At 36.6% G+C, this 21171-nt stretch overlaps 1 protein-coding gene across 1 annotated transcript in view; it reads left to right on the forward strand.

Annotated features, from left to right (window-relative positions):
- Positions 1 to 21171, forward strand: part of ANKK1 (ankyrin repeat and kinase domain containing 1) — a 474688-nt gene that overhangs the window by 61803 nt on the left and 391714 nt on the right. The window contains exon 2 of the mRNA XM_044081064.1: positions 5812 to 6106. Coding sequence (XP_043936999.1) covers positions 5812 to 6106 — 295 coding nt within the window. The remainder of the gene's footprint in view (positions 1 to 5811; positions 6107 to 21171) is intronic.

Raw genomic sequence — 21171 nt, forward strand, 5'->3', positions numbered from 1 at the left:
TACTGTTTCGTTTATTCCTTGTGGGCCCTTTGCATGTTTGTAACAAACTGACTTTTATGCTATACATAGTGTTGCCCCTGGATATATCACTGTACTACCCTCACTGCTGTTGATTTAAAAGGAATTATGCTAAATATGATGTGCTCTCAATGTTACTGAATAACTATTTCTCTCTCCTCTGCTTGTTCTCTCTCTCCTCTACCTATAGCTATTTCTACAGATTGTACACCAGGGTTCCTGTCCATCCCTAACCTAAGAGGCCCTGTGGACATCTCAATATATCCAGTATCCTGAATAGGAGTGAACATCCTTAAAACAAAGACTGTCCTCCCAGATATTTTTGGAAAGTATGTCCTATTATTGTATTGATTAAATATTACTCACCAGGACATATTTTTACCCCAGCCAGGTAAACCAGCAGCCCCCCCCTATAGATTTGGCCTTTTATCCTCTTTCCGTCCCTCCTCTGTTTGCCTTTATCCTTACTTAATCCTCCCTGTTTCCTGCTTTTTATACTTAGTAAACCTCCAGTGTATTTCGTCTGTTATTCTTTCCTTTTCCTGGCCACTAGGTGGCGCTCTTGTCACTTCAACTCCTACATTCATATTCATTAGTAAATCCTACTGCTCTTCTTATTGAACCAACCTGATTTTTTCTCAAACACATCTCATTTATCTTACCCAGTATTTTATTACTAACCCCCCACAAGCCTTCTCTACCTTTCTAACCCACCTTTACCTTTACACCTGTTTCCTACCTCTTGCCTGATTGTTTTCTGCAACTGGTCGTCTTGTTCTTCCCCGCTCCGTTCGCTGCGCTCACTCCGCTCCCCTCCCTACCCCCAATTCCCACCCACCCCCAGGGGTCCTACCTTTATACTTCCCTAGACACACCCCCAATTAACCAACAACCTATAACTTCTCTCCTACACAACTACCAATTAATTCCTCACTCCTTCAACCACACCCTCTCTTCAAACCGCCCCTCCTATTCCCTACAAACCTATAATCACTGACCTCATACTCTATAAAAACATGCCCTTAACCCTTAAATCACTCTTTCCTCTTCTTCTCCTTAACATCCTGCTTTACTACTACACCCTTACCTCCTATGAAAATCTCAAACTTTACCAAACTCCTGCTTCAGCCAAACATACTACAACTACACTTCCCCTACCCAAACAATCACATATTAATATACTAGCTACCTGTCCCTACCTCCCCCCTCTCTACCATAAACCCCACCACTACAAACTCACAACCTCCAAAAGACTCATTCTAATACCATTCAAATACACAAAACCCCTGCAACCACCACAAACTCTTTTACTAATATATGGAGATATCCACCCCAACCCTGGCCCCAATACCCTCCAAAATCAAAGCCCTCCAAACCAAACTACCAACTATTCTAACCCACCCTTTTCCTCTAACTCCCTCTCTATTGCTCACCTTAATATTCGTAGCATTAACAACAAAGTCACTCAACTCCATGCCTTAATTGATTTCTACGCCTTTGATATCCTCTGTCTCACAGAAACCTGGCTTAAACCCAGTACCAAAGACAATGAATTCACCCCCCCAGGCTATAGTACCTTAAGACAAGACCGTCCTAATAAAAAAGGTGGAGGAGTGGCCCTCCTGTTCAAATCCCAACTTCAGGTGGCTTTAATTGACTCCTTCCCCCCCACACCAGGAAATGCTGAAATTCTTTCCACCAAACTCCAAATTAACAAAACCAAAGCTATAAACATAATATGTTCCTACATCCCCCCAGGCAAGAACATCAATACCCTGGAAAATATCCTAAGCTGGATTTCTAGCACCTTCCGCCAGGAAACCATAATCTTAGGTGATTTTAATATTGACTGGAGCTCCTGCATATCCCCCAAACCCACCATACACCTTAACCTCTTTAACTTTCACCAAACCATTAACTCCCCTACTAGAATACATAAATCCACCCACAAACAAACCATCCTAGACTGGATACTGACCAACAACAATCCCCTCTCCTATAAAACAGGAATACTCCCTGACAATATCAGTGACCACCTCCTTACCTTTATCACCAAACAAAAATGCAACAATCCTAAACAAACTACTTATCGAACTACATACAACAAAACAGCATTCAATCTAACATCCTTTCAAAATGAACTCAAAGAATATAACTGGTCAACTCTAAAATACCTCCCAATAGATGAAGCAGTAACCCATTTCAACAACACCTTCTTACAAATTCTAAACCAACATGCCCCATCCAGTAGTCAGAATCAGATCCAAAGCAGCTCCTTGGCTCTCTGTTATAACTAAACAAACTATGAGAGCTAGAAATAAATCATGGTCGAAATGGAGATCCACTAAAAGCCCTACTGACCATCAAACCTTCAAACATCTAAGAAACAAAACAAAGAAACTTGTCATCCTGGACAAAAAAAACTACAACTTTCAATACCAACAAAACCAAAACCAAAACCCAAAAAAATTCTGGTCAGGAATAAATAAACTACTCCACCCAGGCAACACCAAAACACCTACCCCAGCTAGCTTAGCACAAAAACAACCTAACATCATAGCCAACACCTTTAACAACTTCTTCTCTCAAACTGTAAACTCACTTGCAAGCACCATGACTCCACCCCCCTCCCTCCAAACTACCCCCATCCCTAACAATACCCATACACTAAAACTTGAGACCGTCTCAACAACCTATATACAGAAACTACTTTCTAAACTAAAACCCTGCACCCCCTCTGCTGACAAACTTCCAGCTGAATACCTTCAGCTAGCTGCAAACGAAATAGCCTACCCAGTATCCATCTTAATAAACAGAACCATAACAGAATCCAAAATCCCATCCTGCTGGAAAATCTCCCATATTATTCCACTCCATAAAGGAGGAAACTCTAACGAACTATCCAATTTTAGACCTATTGCCCTTCTATCGCCTCTATCCAAAATAATGGAACGCTGTATTCACCATCAACTTCTAAATTATCTCTTAAATAACAACTTGCTTGTAGACTCTCAACATGGTTTTAGACCCTACCACAGCACTACTACTGCCCTTCTCTCCTTCTCTGACACTATAAATAAAAATCGAAATAGAAACCTGTTCTCATCTGCACTATTTCTCGACCTCTCAAAAGCATTTGATATGGTCAACCATCAACTTCTCCTCGATACCTTAAAATCTCTATCACTGGATTCTCAAGCATTACAGTGGTTCAACTCTTATTTGACTAATAGAAAACAAGCTGTCCTTTGGGACAGCCATCTATCCACTCAACTCCCTGTTACTATTGGAGTCCCACAAGGATCTATCCTAGGCCCCCTACTTTTCTCCATTTTCATCAATAATTTGCCCAATTCCCTACCAACATCCACATGTATACAATATGCAGATGATTCCACTCTCATCTGCTCTGCCTCTACCCCAGCAGAACTCCACTCCACTACCCAAGTAGTCTTTACTGCAGCAGAAAATTGGTTTCAACATATCTGTCTCCTCCTTAATCCCAAAAAAACCAAACTACTACTCTTTACCCCTACCTCTAAATCCACCCCTATCTCTTTTTCTATAACATCCTGTAATGGCACTGTCATCAAACCTGACAACTGCACTAAACTCCTAGGCGTCACCATAGATAACCAGCTAAATTTTGACTATCACATTGATTTAACTATCAAGACTGTCAATAAAAAGATTGGTGCCCTATACAGGCTAAAGCCCTATCTCACTACAACTTCCCGAGTAGCCCTTGCCCAAACTCACCTTATCTCTACATTAACTTACGCCTCCCCCTCCTTTGTCAACTTATCTAAAGCCAATCTTCAGAAACTGAATACTGCCTACCACAGTATAGCCAGATTTGCCACTGGCTCACCTTTCCAAACTCACCACTGTCTTAACTTAAAGAAACTCAACTGGCTTGAACTCCCGAACCTTATACTCCTACAACAACTAATCATCACTTTCAAAATTCTTCATTACCCCTCCAATATACCCATACTAAATAAACTTATCACACCTTATAAAAATCTCACGACACTCAGATCAGCCAACAAGCTACTAGTTACTACTTTGAAATCTCATAACAAATCAGGTGATTCCCTATTTGCAAACACTATCGGTTCTCACTGGAATAAACTTCCCATTGAACTGACCTCCTAACCTCATGTCACCTTTTCAAAAAACAGATGAAAACCCACCTACTAATTCACTGGCTATGCCCCTGCTCCAATCCTGACTGAGCACAGTACTCTTCATTACTCTCTCCAGTCTGCTACTTGTGTAATTCTTTCCACTCCCTCTCTTACCTAGACTAACATCCTCAGCCCCCTTCACTGGACCTTCACTCTTTTCTCCAATCTTTTGCCTACTTCACCTTATAGCCATCCTCTCTCTATTCTCTTTCCAGCCATTCCTTGACCATCTTTATCCTACTACCTTAGCATTTCATCTCTATCCTGTTTCCTCACTCTCCTTTTCAACTTGACTTTCATAACCTTTAACTATGTTTTAATACTTTTACCCAACAAAACTATATTCTATCCCCAATTTCTATCTATCTTTTTTCCCTTTTCCTACAGCTTTAACTACCAATCTACCTGTTATACCTTCTAACTTGCTCTTTTAACACTTGATACCAACAGTTTCTTTCCCTCTGCAAACTACCTAATCTGTCTTCCAGCCTACTGACCGATGATTAAATTATTTAGCTTGACTAGTGATATCCTTTAACTCAACTTTGTATTTTTATGCCTGAGCTTATCTCCTTAGCCACATAATCTGAACTCTGTTTGTTATCTACTTAAATTAGTCCAGGCAAACTGTATTTTGTCTCTGTACACTTTTTTTAAAATTGATTTATTTAGTAATGTCTTTGAAATGTATTGTCTTATTCTGATAGTGGAGCTTTTCTCCTCGGGCCTCTGCTGAAAATGGACATGTATCCAGCCAGACTAGCCCGGTTAACAAATGTAAAATAAAATAAAATAATAAATAAATAATCTCCATTGTCCCTGTAACTGTGTCATATTGCTTATGTAGCTGTTTATTCTTAGCCTAACGTGTCCTCTGTCGATCTCCATTGTCCCTGTAACTGTGTCATATTGCTTATATAGCTGCTTAATCTTAGCCTAACGTGTTCTCTGTCGATCTCCATTGTCCCTTTAACTGTGTCGTATTGCTTATGTAGCTGCTTATTCTTAGCCTAACGTGTTCTCTGTCGATCTCCATTGTCCCTGTAGCTGTGTGATATTGCTTATGTAGCTGCTTATTCTTAGCCTAACATGTTCTCTGTCGATCTTCATTGTCCCTGTAACTGTGTTGTATTGCTTATGTAGCTGCTTATTCGTAGCCTAATGTGTTCTCATTCAATCTCCATTGTCCCTGTAACGTGTCGTATTGCTTATGTAGTGCTTATTCTTAGCCTAATGTGTTCTCATTTGATCTCCATTGTCCCTGTATCTGTGTCGTATTGCTTATGTAGCTGCTTATTCTTAGCCTAACGTATTCTCTGTCGATCTCCATTGTCCCTGTAACTGTGTCGTATTGCTTATGTAGCTGCTTATTCTTAGCCTAATGTGCTCTCATTCGATCTCCATTGTCCCTGTATCTGTGTCGTATTGCTTATGTAGCTGCTTATTCTTAGCCTAACATGTTCTCTGTCGATCTCCATTGTCCCTGTAACTGTGTCGTATTGCTTATGTAGCTGCTTATTCTTAGCCTAATGTGTTCTCATTCGATCTCCATTGTCCCTGTATCTGTGTCGTATTGCTTATGTAGCTGCTTATTCTTTTTCAGAAAAAGCCTTCAGTGCCTGATGGAAGAAGCAGAAAAGATGGAGAAGATTAAATTTCAACATGTGGTGCCAATTTATGGAATTTGTGACAGTCCTGAGGGGATAGTAATGGAGTATATGGACAATGGGTCTTTGGAGAAACAACTTGCCTCTCAGCAGATGAGCTGGTCTCTGAAGTTCCAGCTTATCCATGAAATTGCATTGGGTATGAACTTCCTTCACAGCATGAAACCTCCCTTACTTCACTTGGATCTGAAACCAGGCAATATACTTCTTGATGAGCATTTCCATGTAAAGGTAGGTTATGACATGGCATTTCCATGTAAAGGTAGGTTATGACATGGCATTTCCATGTAAAGGTTGGTTATGACATGGTATTTCCATGTAAAGACATGGCTATGTTAGGCAGAGCTGGAACCTTCCATTCACAGCACCAATAGCAGGCACCAGCAATCCCTGTGGTCAGTCAGAGACAGTCATTTGCTCAGCTTATTTTATTCGACTTTTACTTTAGAACAAAAAGGAACTATTTCAGTTAATGTGGCACAAAATAATAAAACCTAATTTTCAAAACACAAATATGAGTTAGTTAACAAGATGCAGCTGGGTACAAATAAGTGTATAGGAAAAAGGACAGCCATAACAAACAATCCTGAACCCTGCCCAGACTCTTATCTATGCTGCTTATAATAAATTAAAGTAAAGCACAATTTTCACATGAGCTACAATAGTATAACCACAGTGAAAACAGACTAAGCTGTACTTCAGCATTCACACTAGGACCTCTATCCTCTTTATATTATGATGCTCTTATATTACCCTGAGAAAACATGTATATGGTTGTCATAATGATTATTCATACAGTTATGCTTATTCTGGGTTTTGTGTACTTTCACTGGTGAAACGCAATAATAAGAAAATGTGTCTTACTGCAGTTAAAACACGTTGATCAAATCAATGGGTAAGATTTTTCCTTATTTTTAGCAAATAAATAAATGTCTGGCAGTAGTATAATAAAATTATTATTTCGCTACCTACAGTGCTAAAACATTTCACTGAAAGGCTATCTAAAATGGGCTATACTTCTAAGCCACCAGACTGTAGGAAATGCATTGGAACCAGTGGAATTAGTGAAAAGAAAATTTACTCTGTATAACAAAAGTGAATCGGGGGATGCTGCTTTTGCTATGCTGTCAATCAAATGAAGTACAAAATAGAAGTTATGGACCTGTAATCCTGATTGTCTGACAATATGTTATGATGACTGTTATGTAAGCAATAATATTTCGGATGGCAGGCCTTATAGGGAAATAATAGACATCCCGCAGGTATTCTGAGGCATGACACCGTAGAGAGATGGTCGGACACTGCGAAATGAGCTGATTTTTTTCTATAATGACAGGCTTGGAAGGCATTATTGCACTTCGAAAATGGGTTCTGTGTTTTTGCTGATTTTTACTGTGCACCTTTGTAATTTAAAGAATGGCTTTATTTATTTATTTCTTGGTATTTGTTAAGAAACGGTAGCCCCTTCACTTGTTTGTTTGTTTATAATGAACTATTTCACATACTGTACTTGTAGAAATACCTAGATAATAGTCAATGGTATGACTGAAAATCTGCGTGTATGTACATGTGACACTGTGTGGCTTTGTGACCTTCTCTGAATGTGGGTTTGCCCTTGTCTGAATCTGTATTTGTCTGTCAGTAAGTGTCTTTACATGTGTGTGTGTGTGTGTGTGTGTGTGTGTGTGTGTGTGTGTGGGTGTGTGTGTCCATATGTGTGCATGTTTGTGTTGTAATAATTCTAGAAAGCAGCATTTAGCATTGAAGTACTTACCTGACTAGAGATGTATGGTTCTGCTTTGCATTTTATCAGACAGAGCACGCTCTAACAACAAACCCTATTATGTGGTAACAAGCTCTATTCTGAAATGCCCTAACTTGACTTCTTTTACTGGAGCTGTGACATGGGGGTTGTTATGTTTCTAAGCAGGGTTGTGACATTTTGCATTTTAGTTTATAACAAATGTAGTATTATGCTGCAAATGTGCTCTCAGAGCTGATTATATACGTTTTGGGGGGAGGGGTACAAGGAACATGCCACCCTTGGAAGATTTGTGACTTCCTCCCCCCATATTAATAGTGTTCTCTGTGTTTTCTGTTTGTTTTGAGTTATGTGGTTGTTGAATAATGTGTGGATTGAGTGCTTGTGTGTATGTGTGTGTGCATGAGTGTGTGCCTGCCCATGTATTTATGTGCATGCATGTGTGCATGTATGTGCATTCATGTGATTGCAGTGTGTATGTTACTTACCATTAGGTTAGTAGATGTCTTTGCAATGTTGGTATCTTGTTTCCCCCAAGTGCTGTAGATCAATATAATTGATCAAGCCCGTCAACCAACCTGCCAAATGAACAAGATGAATGCAGTGAAGACAGCCTTTGAAAATACTAAAAGGTGGTTGGTGGTTTAGTCAGAAAATTTGGGATAGTAGGTGGAAGTGATCTTCAGTGCAACATGATTCTAGTTTGTAAAGCATCTTTGTTCATTCTTGATTTGTTTTGTGATATTGAATATTTACCAGTTTGATATTTCTGTGGTTTGACCAATCACATTTTGTTACTTTCAGAACGTTTGCTAAACTGAGGTAGCATGTGAAACAGTTTGTGAGTGACACCTTTGCAAAGAACACTGCAGACATCAGCTTAAATTTAATTAGAAAGAGCAGAAAAGCAGGACGTTGTTTAGGGAAAGCAAAACTCTTGTAGACTGTTTTTTTTTCTCTTTCTAACTGGTTTGTAAACCTCCTCTTCCTGGTTAACTCTCCTTTTATCAGTGTGATATGTCAGTAGCTGTATCACTGGTATATTATTAAGGGGGGTATTTGCATAGATCCTATGGGCCTCCACTGCAGGAGGTTTAATAGATTGTACAATGAAGCATCTGACTTAGCAGGGTCATTCTTACAGTTTTTACTTATTAACATCTCTCCTCTCCTCTTCCACTGAAGCAACCAGTGAGTTCTGTTTTCAACACAAGGAGGTATGAAGGAGTGATGGAACTTCATGTATAACTTTCCCAAAAGAATTACACAGAAACATGGTTAAACTTTTTTTTTTGTCTTAAACTAGGTATTCCCATCTTGCACATTATCAATGCATTAAATAAAACCTTTTCTGTAGGCAAATTCATCTTTAAATATTGATTTTTCTTCCTGAAGCCATATTAATTATGACTTCCAATTTACTCACATGGGTGTAGCATGTGAAATCATAGTAGAGAATTATGACTTGAAGCAAAGAGTATGTTTAAGATGGAGTGAACTTGGAATAAGTTATAATGAAAAAAGAAATAACTTGTATTTTTGTGGAGTGAGACAACAACGATAAGACAAGGACAAGTAATGTAGAAAATGCACGTGGAGTTGCATAGTCAAACATTTCTCCAAGGTGTTATTAGCTGCTTGATGGTGATGATAGTGATGTTGATGATGGTGATGACAACAGTGATGATAATGGTGATGACAATAGTGATGATAATGGTGATGACAACAGTGTTGATAATGGTGATGTCAACAGTGATGATAATGGTGATGACAACAGTGATGATAATGGTGATGACGCTGGTGATGATAATGGTGATGACAACAGTGATGATAATGGTGATGACAACAGTGATGATAATGGTGACGACGATGGTGATGATAATGGTGATAACAACAGTGATGATAATGGTGATGACGATGGTGATGATGATAACGATAGTTGCTTGAGCTTATAAGTATAGTTATAGTTGCTTATCTGAAGTTGCTTGTGTGCTCCTTATAGGAATAATATTGCAAAGCTTGAATTATTTTTTTGCTCTCCAAGCTTGCAACCTCCTTGAGGAACAACAAAATGTTTTTTTATGTGTGTGTTACTGGTCATGCTTTGCTGACTTGCATTGACCTCGGAGTGAGAATAATAAAGTAAATGGGTTTAGAGTGCATGGAGGCTTGAAAAAATGCTTTTCTGGAGTTTTATGTTGGTGTAGTTGCTCGTAAACAGTATGAGCTCAACTTCATATATTTCAAGAGTATGTGTATTCAAGCTTTCAGTTAAGACAGCTCTTTAGCAAGGAATTCTGATTTGAGCATTGTAGTTTTTAGGACATCTAGTGGATCTACATACATTATATAATAAATATTATGATGGACATGGATGGCTTTCCTACAAACTGATGTTTTATCACCTTGGAACTTTTGTCCTCATATAGGTTGACCTACTGTTACCTGAAATAAATGTCATTCTGCTTTCAGACTTTTATTTAGTGCTTAAGAATTCATGTTCCTTTTTTAGCAAGAAACATCTTTATTAAATTATCACTTATGACATAGGCAATCATACATATATAGGTTCATAGGTTTATAGGTAAGTACTAGGCTATCTGCCCAAGGGCATTTATAAGCCTAGCCAGAATGTGTTGGCTTTCGTCACCCCCTTAGATTAGTTCCCTGTGCCTTGGTCCAGCAGAGCCATTAGTTCCCTGCTCCACTGTCCAGCAGAGCCACTGCAGTGATCCCCGGGGTACATTTTCTGTTTCCCATCCACCCGTCAAGGCTTCTCTTGAAGAGTGTTAGTGAGGGGGCTCTGCCTGATATATATTGGAATCCTGTTCCAAAGCATGGGGTGTCTCTGGGACAGGAATCTATCCATCCAGCATGTCCTATTTATCATTGTGGTGAGGTTTATATCTCTAGAGTGTGTGGCTCCCTGGGATTTGTTTTTTTAGGTGAAGCATGTCTATCAATTCTGAGTTGGACATGGCCTTGTATGTCAGGCAGAGATCACCTCTGAGTAAGCGGTATGCAACTGAGTACAGCTGGAGTTCTTGAGTCGGGCTGCATAGGGCATCTGTTTAAGGCCAGTAATCCTCTTGGTGAGGTACTTTTGTGGTCTTTCCAGCTGTTGCAGGTGTCTTGTAAGGTACATCTCAAATGGGGCATTGTATTCTATGATAGGTCTAATGAGTGATGAGTAGAGAGGCACAATAACCTCTTTTGTTCTAGATGCGAACCCTTTTGTGATTAGGTGGGCCACATAGAAGGATTTTCTAACCACCTTGGCAATATGAACAATGAAGGTACTGGAGAACATAAACAAAAGGCTTTAATAACGTGAAGCATTTTCCATCCAGTACAGTGACTCGACTTCATCAGACAAATAACAAAAACACTACATATCCTTTTATACTTAATTAAAACCATGTGGTTAACAAATCGCATAAATTAATCAATTAAACATTATCAGTTAATCATTGTTAAATACTAAGCAATACTAAGCAGCCTTAAAGATATATACCTAAAAACGTACTTATGTACCGGTGTTGAATCTTTAAAAAACAGACATTTATGACAATTTCATACTGTAAAATTAAATACATAAGGAAAAAATAAATATAAATATAAATAAAAACATAATCAAGGCAACCCTAAAATTCTAAATGCATTCATAAATTATTCCTATATATATGTATATATATATATATATATATATATATATATATAATTTGTAAATATGCAACTAAATCATGTATATTTAATTAATTATAGTGATAACGCATACTGTTTCACTATTCTATGGTTATTAAAATCACTTAATATAATCTACATTAGACTTCATTTCATACATTTGAAACAAATTGCTAAATTTAAATATATGTACTGTAACATGTAATCATTTTCCTAGTTACACCAATTTCCTCACCCATTATCTCTGATAGAGTTATTTGAAGGGAATCCTTAAAGTCTGCCAACTCATTACACTTCCAGAAAAAAATGTTCCCAATTACTTCCTTCTTACCCATTACACCTCCAACATTTAGTGTCTACCTGAGGAACATTTTTCTGGCGTCAGCTTGGGGTCTAAAAGTATCTGTGTAAACATTTCCAAGCAAAAATGCTAAATCCTCTAGATTTTGTTGCATATTTGGGAGACAGACATATATCCCCCTATTGTTTCTTTGTGAATTGTTTATCCAATCTCTCTTTCAAATCTTTTTTAATCTCCTCTGATTGATTCTTATACTTATCATGCAATATTTTATATGTTCTACTAATTATTTATTTTTTTAACAGCAGCTTCTGTTCTAGATTTTACTAAAATCTCTACTTGTGCTGGTCTTTCATTTAGGACCCACCTATTTATTTCTGTTTGCCTATACTCTGATATCAATCGTTGATAGGGAAGGCAGTCTCTAACCTACAGTCCAAATAAATTCTTGACATCTTCCCATTCTATTACCTTTCCCTCTCTAGTTATTTGCTCCCAATACCTTGGTTCCATTGCCAGTTTTCTCCAATAAATTCCAGTCCCCTCCTACCTACTGTCTGTATCCCTAATTGCAGTCATTCCTATTGGCAGAATCTCCTTTCTCCATTCCAGTGTTGTCTTAGCTCTTAGAATATTTTCTGCTACTTTATGAAAATAATATTCTGTAAGATTATTGTTATTCCCCTTAAAGGTCTGCATCCAACATACCAATCTCTCCTTGTTTCTTGAGCTTCCCCTCTGTTTCATCATCATTTTCCACTTTGAATTATAAGTTTCTGCTTTTGATGTGTATAGTAGCCTTAACTGTGTAGCTCTGAAATGCCCCTTCAAATCAGGTAATTCCAATCTGCATTGTTCCATTGCAAGAATCAACTTATCCAACTTGAGTCTTGCCATCTTCCCCTCCCAGATAAATTTATTCAGCTCTTTATTAATGGGTATCCACAAGTTCTCCTTTGGTTGACAAAAATATGTCTGATCTGTGTATATGATTAACGGTACTAAAACATTGTAAATGCTTGTATCTTATATCCATAGCCATATAACAGAACATCCAGTTTCTCAGTTTTTGTATTATCTTTTGTTTAGTCTCTTCCCACATATACTTAGCTGCTACACTAGAATCATTTTTAATTTATACTCTTAAATACTTAATTTTATCATGTCTCTGTAAATATAGATATTGCTGAACCAATTTGTGTATGGGTGCATAATTTACCACTATTGCATTTATTTTAGCTTCATTAATTTTGTATCCCAAAAAGATTTGAAATTGTTTCAAAATGTCCCACAGCACTGTAATGTAATTTTCTGATTTTATTGGGTATAAAGTAATATCATCTGTAAATTGACTTTTCTTGACTGCCATACCAATTATATCCTTGAATTCATTCCGAGTCCCTTATTTGCCAGTGGTTCTAAATATAATGCAAATAACAAAATGGAAATAGGACACCCCTGGTTCCTCTGCTCAAGAAGAAATTACCAGTGAGGAACCCACCCACTTTAATTTTCACTTCTGATCCCTCTTATATCATTCTAATCAACCCTATAATTTTATCAGGGAATGCAAATGCTTCCATTGTCCTACTTATAAAGTCCCAGCTTACTCTGCAAATACTTTGTCTGCATCAAGACCCACCAACAACAGTGGTATTTTCTTACCTTCTGTTTCCCTCTGGATCATCAGTGCTCTGTTTGCCTCCCCTCTACAAAACCACATTGTTACATATTTATCAATTTTGGCATCAGATCTGCTATTGTTTTAGCCATTATAGACATAAATGCTTTATAATCATGATTTAGTATTGAAACAGGCTTGCATGAAGCTGTATCTGATGGATCTTTACCCTCTTTAGATATTATAGTCACCACTGCTTTCTTCCAGAATGCTGGTACTTCCCCTCTTAAAACACTGTTAAGCAAAACCTCCCAGATCTTTATCAGTTTCCCCACTCTAACTTCCAAACTTCTACAGGAATAACATCTATTCCTGGGAACTTTCCTGTAGATGGGTTATACATCACCATTTTTATCTCATCTCCTACTATCTTAACTGTTAGTAATTGAACCATGACTACCTTTAACCTTGGCATATTTAATTCTTCATAAACATTTCCATTTGTACAAACATTTCCATTTGTACCTTATATTGATTTTTATATTTCTCTGCTTTATCCAGTCTTTCATAGAATTTCCAAAATATACTTCTACAGGATCTCTTGTATTCTTCCTTGTTATAAGCTGCCTTAACTTGGCAACAGCCCTTTCTACTTTCAGTTGCTTGAGTCACTGTGCTAAAAGTCTTTATGCTCTAGAGTTATTATCAAAAAACAGTTGCTAAACAGAAACTTTTTAAACTCATGCAAATTATCAAGGCAATCCCTTATTTTATGCTTAGCATTCTGCAGTTGCTGCTCTTCTTGTTCTGTGAGAGTCCCCCTATTTTGCAATACTTTAACATTTGCCATTCCCTCTAAGTAATTCTTGTTACTTCTTAAACATATCTCCCTTTCTTTTATTTCTACCCTATTTTTAAACTCCACTTTAATTTCATCCCACTCCCTAACTATATTTTCAGAAGAATTTTCTATCCTTCAAATAGTCCCTGAATAATTTCCTCTACCCATTCCTTAAATTCCTCTCTTTTCAACAGATAGGTAAGAAAGCTCCAGTGTCTCATTTTTATTTCATTACCCTGTATTTTTATTTTAATTATTATTGGAGCATGATATAAAATAGTTATTGGGTATGTATCAAGACCTTCAAGTAAATGCACATGTTCCAGTGAAATGTAAAATATGACTAGCCTAGCTCAGTTTTGTATCTTGGGGAATAATATACAAATTCACTCCAAACTCCTAATAGTGAATTCACATCTTCCATGTCAAATATTTTCATGAAGTTTTTCAAAAAAATCTACCCTCCTGTGCTATATTTTCCATTCTGGGCCTCCCAGACACATCTTCACTGTTTCAAATCAAATTCTAGTCCCCACCTATAAGTAATAGTCCTTACTGAAAGCTGATTATTTCTCCCAGAATTTTCTTAAGCTTCATTATAACAGTTTTAGTGGTAATATAAATACATGCCAGTGTAATCCTCCTCCCTTGCCAGTAGCCCTTAGTACTGCAAATATGCCATTATTCTCTTTTTTATCTTCTTCTATCACTACTGGAGCTCTTCTTACAATTAATATAAGTAGTCTTCTTTTCTTTGTCCCGGGTATTCTTCTGAATAACCATCCTGAAAACTTTTGTTTATCAAATTCACATGTTCAGTTCTTTACAAGTGTGTCTCCTGTAGCATAACTATTTGCACCCCTACATCTTTTAATATAGTTTACTTCTTGTTTTGTTTTTATATTTATCTGTGACCATTGATGTTTAAAGACATTACAGAAAGCCTCACTGTATTAAACAGTTATTACTACTACCTTTTACGTATAAAAGCTTTTTGTTTTTGTTAAATGTCTAGCTCCACTTTTTATGTTACATGCATACACTGTTTGGTAGGTTGATCTTTTATTCAGTTGTTTCTTGTCATATCCATTTGACCCTATGTCACATCTTGCAAAACCTTTTGTTTTATCAAAAGCCGTCAAAAAACCCACCCCCATACCCCCCTAAAACCTATTAACTTAACAATAACACAGAAAACTATGTACATCTTCAAACATTGAAGTTTTATCCTCCTAATAGCAACAAATGTTCCAAACTGACAACCACACTCACATACTTGATTTATCCTAAAAGAAAGGTTATCCATGCTAAGACACATGGTGCAGCCTGTGCTTCAACTAAGTGAACTCTGGTTTTATCTTTTCATTATAGCTCTCCCATCTGAGTAAATACTTGAATGCTTTCAGATAAATTTATCTTATAGCCATTTCTCTTTATCAGCTTGTTTCCTGGAGACATGGGGACCAGATGCAGAGTTACTACTAAGCATACATTTATTTGCTAGAAAAACGACTTATAATATTTTATAATCTTTTTCGTTGACTTGCTTTCTCTTAAAATGTGTTACTAGATCAAGCTAAGGGCCTTAATCTAGTCATTCCCCTATACAAGAATGAGAAACAGCACAGTAGTTTTTCTTTTGTCATGTTCTTTTAACCAGACTTTTTAAAACTGAACAAAGAGAAAGAGAGAAGAAGGGAGAAAGAAAAAAAGAAAAAAAAAAAAACAGTGGCACCTATTTACATGAGTATCCCCATTACACTTAAACATAACTAAGAAAACATTACCTTATAGCGTGCAAAGAAAATTACGTACTATAAAAATAGTACCATTAAGAAAAACATTTGTTTTACTTGCAGTTTACTTTCTCCCTCCTCTTTCCCTCTCCTAAGTATTTTTTTCTGAACATTAGTGACATGAAGAAGGCCATATGCTTTAGAGTCCCCTACAAGTTTAACAAAGTTGAAGAGTCCAGGATTTCCAGATTTTCTTGTTTTGTCATGTTTCATAAATATAATTATTGCACTGTAATCCCATATTTGTCAATTTTCAAATTACTGGTTTTATTTCTGTTCGTCTCCATCTCTCAAATCCCTTCCAGTGTATTCTTGATTCTTCAAGCCGATTGTTGTGCTTTTTTTCCTTCTGTCAAGCATTTTCGATTGAAACATTGGAAAAGATTTCACTGACACAATCTCTCTGTGATCCTTATTACCAGAAGAACAAGAATCAGAATCTTCTTCTGTTTCACAGCTCACTTTTTGTTGGACAAGCTTTTGTATTTCATCATTAACATGTACTTCAACAAAAAAATGATTTTGTCCCTCCAGGGACAAATATTTTAAAGATAGCTGAGTACAGCAGTTTGAATCTCATGCCTGCTTCTCAACAGTCCCTGAATGGTGGAATAAATTTACTCCTCTTGTACCGGGTGTATAATGAATAATCATTCTCCACAAACCCTCTGCTGTCTCCCACTTTTAGTATTTTGCCTTTCTGCCACAGTTTTATCAGAATCAACTCCTTCTGCTGGTAGGATTGCATCTTTACTATTAAAGGTCTAGGTTGCGTTCTCATAGCCAGGTTTGGAGTATACACATGATGTGCCCTTTCATTTAACAAGTCGTGCTGTGGAATACCAGTCCAGTTGCTTATTTGTGCTTTTATAAAATTAATACAGTATGTTCCTTCCAGCTTCTCTGGTACAGCAGGAAATCTCAGGTTTTCCCTACATGTTTTGTCCTCTAATTCTATTTATTTTTCAAAACATCTCTTTTTGAGCAGTCTGATATTCATCTAGCCTTTTCTTCATTTTGACCTCTGATTTTTTTTTCAGTTTTATCACCTCATCTGAATATCTGTTTAAAGCTTCTTCCATTTTTCCAGCCTTTTGTTGTTTGAGCTGATATACTCCAGCAGTGTTTCATTTGTTTTAACCAAGTCTGTATGCAGTTGTCTTATACTTTAGTCTAGGTTGCTGCAAGTCATGTCTAGAGCTTGCACTGCTTTTCGTTGAACAGCTGCAGTACTTTTCCTAGTCAGTGTTTTTCCTCACCTTTTACAGCTGATTTTCTTTCAGGTCCTCTGTATTTCTTTTTTTCTGGCATCCAGGCAGTGCATTTACTAGCCAGTTATTGAAATTTACCCAGAAATATACATTTATTTATTTATTTTGACATTTGTTGACTGGGTTAGTCCGACTGGGCAACAACCCTTTTTCAGTGGAGGCCCATTGAGAAAAAGATCCTCTTGTATAAATAATAGAGATAAACATATGAAAATACTATGACATAATAACACACTGCATAAAAGTAATTACGTACATTTACAACACAGAGAATACAAGTAATTAGATATATTTACATACAAGAATTTAACAAGAAAATTCACTAGTAGACTGTAACATTTATACAATGTTAGATGTTTGTAATCAAAACAATTGTTTGGAATTAGAGCAGGAATTATATGGAGGAAGGTAACATATAGAGAGGAATATGTTTGGAGGTGGAAGCTGGAAGTATAGTGGAGGCGAGGGTAGATTAAGTCAGATCGGGGCATAAGCAGGACCAACAGTTTAGTAGGATTTCTTTTCGAGTTTTTTTGAAGCAGTTAGTATTAGAGATAGTTCTTAAACCAAGGCATAGTTTATTCGAAGCCTTTGCAATAGAGTGATTGGAGAGAAGTTTGCGTATATTTTTACTGGACTTATAGATTTCTAAGAGGTGTTGTTTAGAGCTTCAGATGCTCCACTTGCTCCACTGGCTTAATACCTCTCAGCTGTCCAGATTTTCACAGACTGTCCAGATTTTTGTTTTATATTTTTAGTCTGCTCATCATAAAATTTGTGATTTTCCGGCAAATCACTGAGATGATCTGAGGATAGACATTACTAAATAATGATATACATTTGTGTTTAAGACTTCATATCGATCAAAAAAACACATGAAGACAAATCCTGTTATTATAGTAACTTTCTAAGTTTATAGGAGCAATATTTAAAATCCATCTTTATTTTTGGGCCTTTGTCCCCCATTCTGTGAGACTTTGTCCAGATTTTCTTGCACTAAGAGGTTGAGAAGTATGACTGGTTTCCTTTGGTAAGTTTATGTTTTCACACTGGGAGAGCTAGAATTAAGCTGTTACTTAATGTGCAGCCATTTTGGAAACTCAATTCATGTTCATTGTTATGCTATTTTTGCAAGAAGATGTGACCTATTGTTCTACATCTATTTTGGTCTATATTTCTAGTTATGCCTGAAAATAGTCTGTTGCATCAATCTGGCTACCTGTTTAAAAAAGAAAAAAAAAAATATATATATATATATATATATATATATATATATATATATATATATATATATATATATATATATATATATATATATATATATATATATATGTATGTATATATATATATATATATATATATATGGTTCTACCTGACATGGTCGACAGCTCATTTGACTGAAAGCTCACATGGTCGACAGTTCATTTGATCGACATGTAATTGCCCCCCTCCCCAATGTTGTGCGACCTTGGAGTTGATATATATAGTTAGGGGGGGGGGCACAGCCCCCCACATTGGGGGGTGTGGGGGGCGAAGCCCCCCACCTAAAATGCATGTCGATCAAATGAACTGTCGACCATGTGAGCTTTCAGTCATATGAGATGTCGACCATGTCAGGTAGAACCATATATATATATATATATATATATATATATATATATATATATATATATATATATATATATATATATATATATATATATATATATATATTGTATTTCTACTGTTATACTGGTTTCAGTACTGATTACAGTAGAGGAGGCCAGAGTTTAATCAGTGTAATCACTGCGTCACATATCAGCCAGAATAATTAGGACTAAGCTCTAGCTGGCTGGTTATCCTTCACTGAAAGAATGTGCCAGAGCTCTGTACTACAGAATCATACCCTGCTAGAGACCAGACGCTAATACTAGATGCAATGTAACATTCAGCTTATGCACCATGAAGGCAACATATGTAGATCAATTATAAATGGATGAAATAGTATGGGACTGATGTACCTCTCATTGTTCACTGAAGTGCATAGGTGCAGGAGAAAGATATTCAAGGAAAATCCAGTTCCTTCTGCAATGAACCTAAGTTGATCTTTAATATGGAGGTGATAAGACAGCACTTTTAGTAGGGGAGATTATCCTCCTTCAGTTGGGTGAAAGGATGGGTGATGGTGGGAAGACAAGGGCTGTGGATGTTCTAGAATGGTTAGACAGATAGCAGGGAAAGGGTCAACAATAATGGCAAAAATAAAAAAATGAAAAATGCATAGATACATACATATATACATAGAACTATACATGATGCATTAACATTGCTTTATGAGTGAAAACAGTCGCTACTATAAAAGTTACTGCTTATTCATATTTTGAATGCCATATCAAAATGACTGATTTAATTTACCATTATAAGCTGGATTTACTTAATATACATAATAAAATAATTCATAAATGTGTCTTAGGGATACAAATGGAAATCATTCCATCATAATGACTATATACATCCTGCAGAATTTACACAGCATTTTATGTAATTCCTTGCAGTTGTAGCTAAGGTATACATTTTTACTAAGCTGATCAGTTGCCTGATGACTTACAAGCAGTTTGTCCACATTTTTCAGACTACTGTAAAATGTTTATTGCTATATTTCAGAGTGGTAGTGTTTTCATCTGTGCAGCCTAAATGATGTGCATAAGCTCTTCTCATACTCAAGGCCTTGATTAATCTGTTCTGATCAGCTTGATATATAACCTCAGGTGGTATACCTCACTGCAGCCTCTCTGCCTCATTATACTGTAGGGTCCCTAGTATCAGCTATTATCTCAGCGCTACATCAAAAGAGGGTATCATTAAGATTGTATAATGCATGACTGAGTTTGTATTAGACCAATATTTTCCTACAGTCCTATCACCTTCACAGGTAGAAGGGACAGGGACCAAAGATTCCCCATGGGACTTTCCTGCAATAGTTTGAGAAATGCTACTTAGCCTAGATAACTGGATGGGCATTCTGAAATTCTTTCTCATTTGAGTTGTGTTGTGCTACCCAAGGTTGGAGGGAACATATGAATATGTTTTATTGGCTAGACTTGTAATGGTCTTTAGATTGATTGCCTATGGTTTACCTATTAACCTATGAATCTTTGAATGTGCAAAATGATTTTGCTGCCCAGATAGACAGCAGAAAAAATACATAAGAGCAGATAACCACTTATTTCTCAGTTGTTCTGTTGTGTACACATTTTTTGTTAACTAGTTTTGGTGAAAGAAAACGAAAGCAACCTCATCTGTTAAACTGGGAACTCAGGCAGAACGGAAGAATGCAGGTGTTATTCCATGAATGTTTTATTTTCCTTCAAACCATTTTTCAAATATGCTTCCTTAACAACCCAGAAATTCAAAAGAATGCAGTTCATGTATTTCAGCTTTAAACTGCCTCACAGTTTCCTTGGTGTTTATTATCCTTATTGCCACTCACAGAACTGTCAGGGGCATAGATTACCAGGCAGGTAATCCTTTCCAGATGAGATTACATGCAAAGAATCACATGTAAGTCTCACAGAGGGCATATGACAGAGCTAGACATGGTACACATAAAATTTGCCTAGATGCTTATGAGAAAAAACATATTATAGACATGAGTTACTTACTGGGGAAAACATGATATAGACAAGGCGATAAGAAAAAAGTTAATAAATGCTCCTTTTTTGTATTTAGTTGCATGCATGTATATGGTATTACAAAATGGCAAGCTTTGCAAAATGGAAGTATTTGAACCTGTTAATTATAGTGTTTTAAAGCATAATGACAAAGATAAGAAATGGTTTCAGTGAAAGATAAGAGTATGTAGCTGACAATTTTATTATAAATGAGCACAAAAAAATGAAACCTTTTTCAACTTCAGTTTCATTTTTATTAGAATTCTTATTGTCTAACAACTGTATATTGAAGTGAGATAATAAAATAACAGTACATCAGATGATACATGAGAACTGCATATATAAAGAAAATAAAGAAAAACAGCCAGAC

Source organism: Protopterus annectens, chromosome 8.part0 (genome assembly GCF_019279795.1).
Source record: "Protopterus annectens isolate FY-2018-M chromosome 8.part0, PAN1.0, whole genome shotgun sequence".
NCBI lineage: Eukaryota > Metazoa > Chordata > Ceratodontiformes > Protopteridae > Protopterus > Protopterus annectens.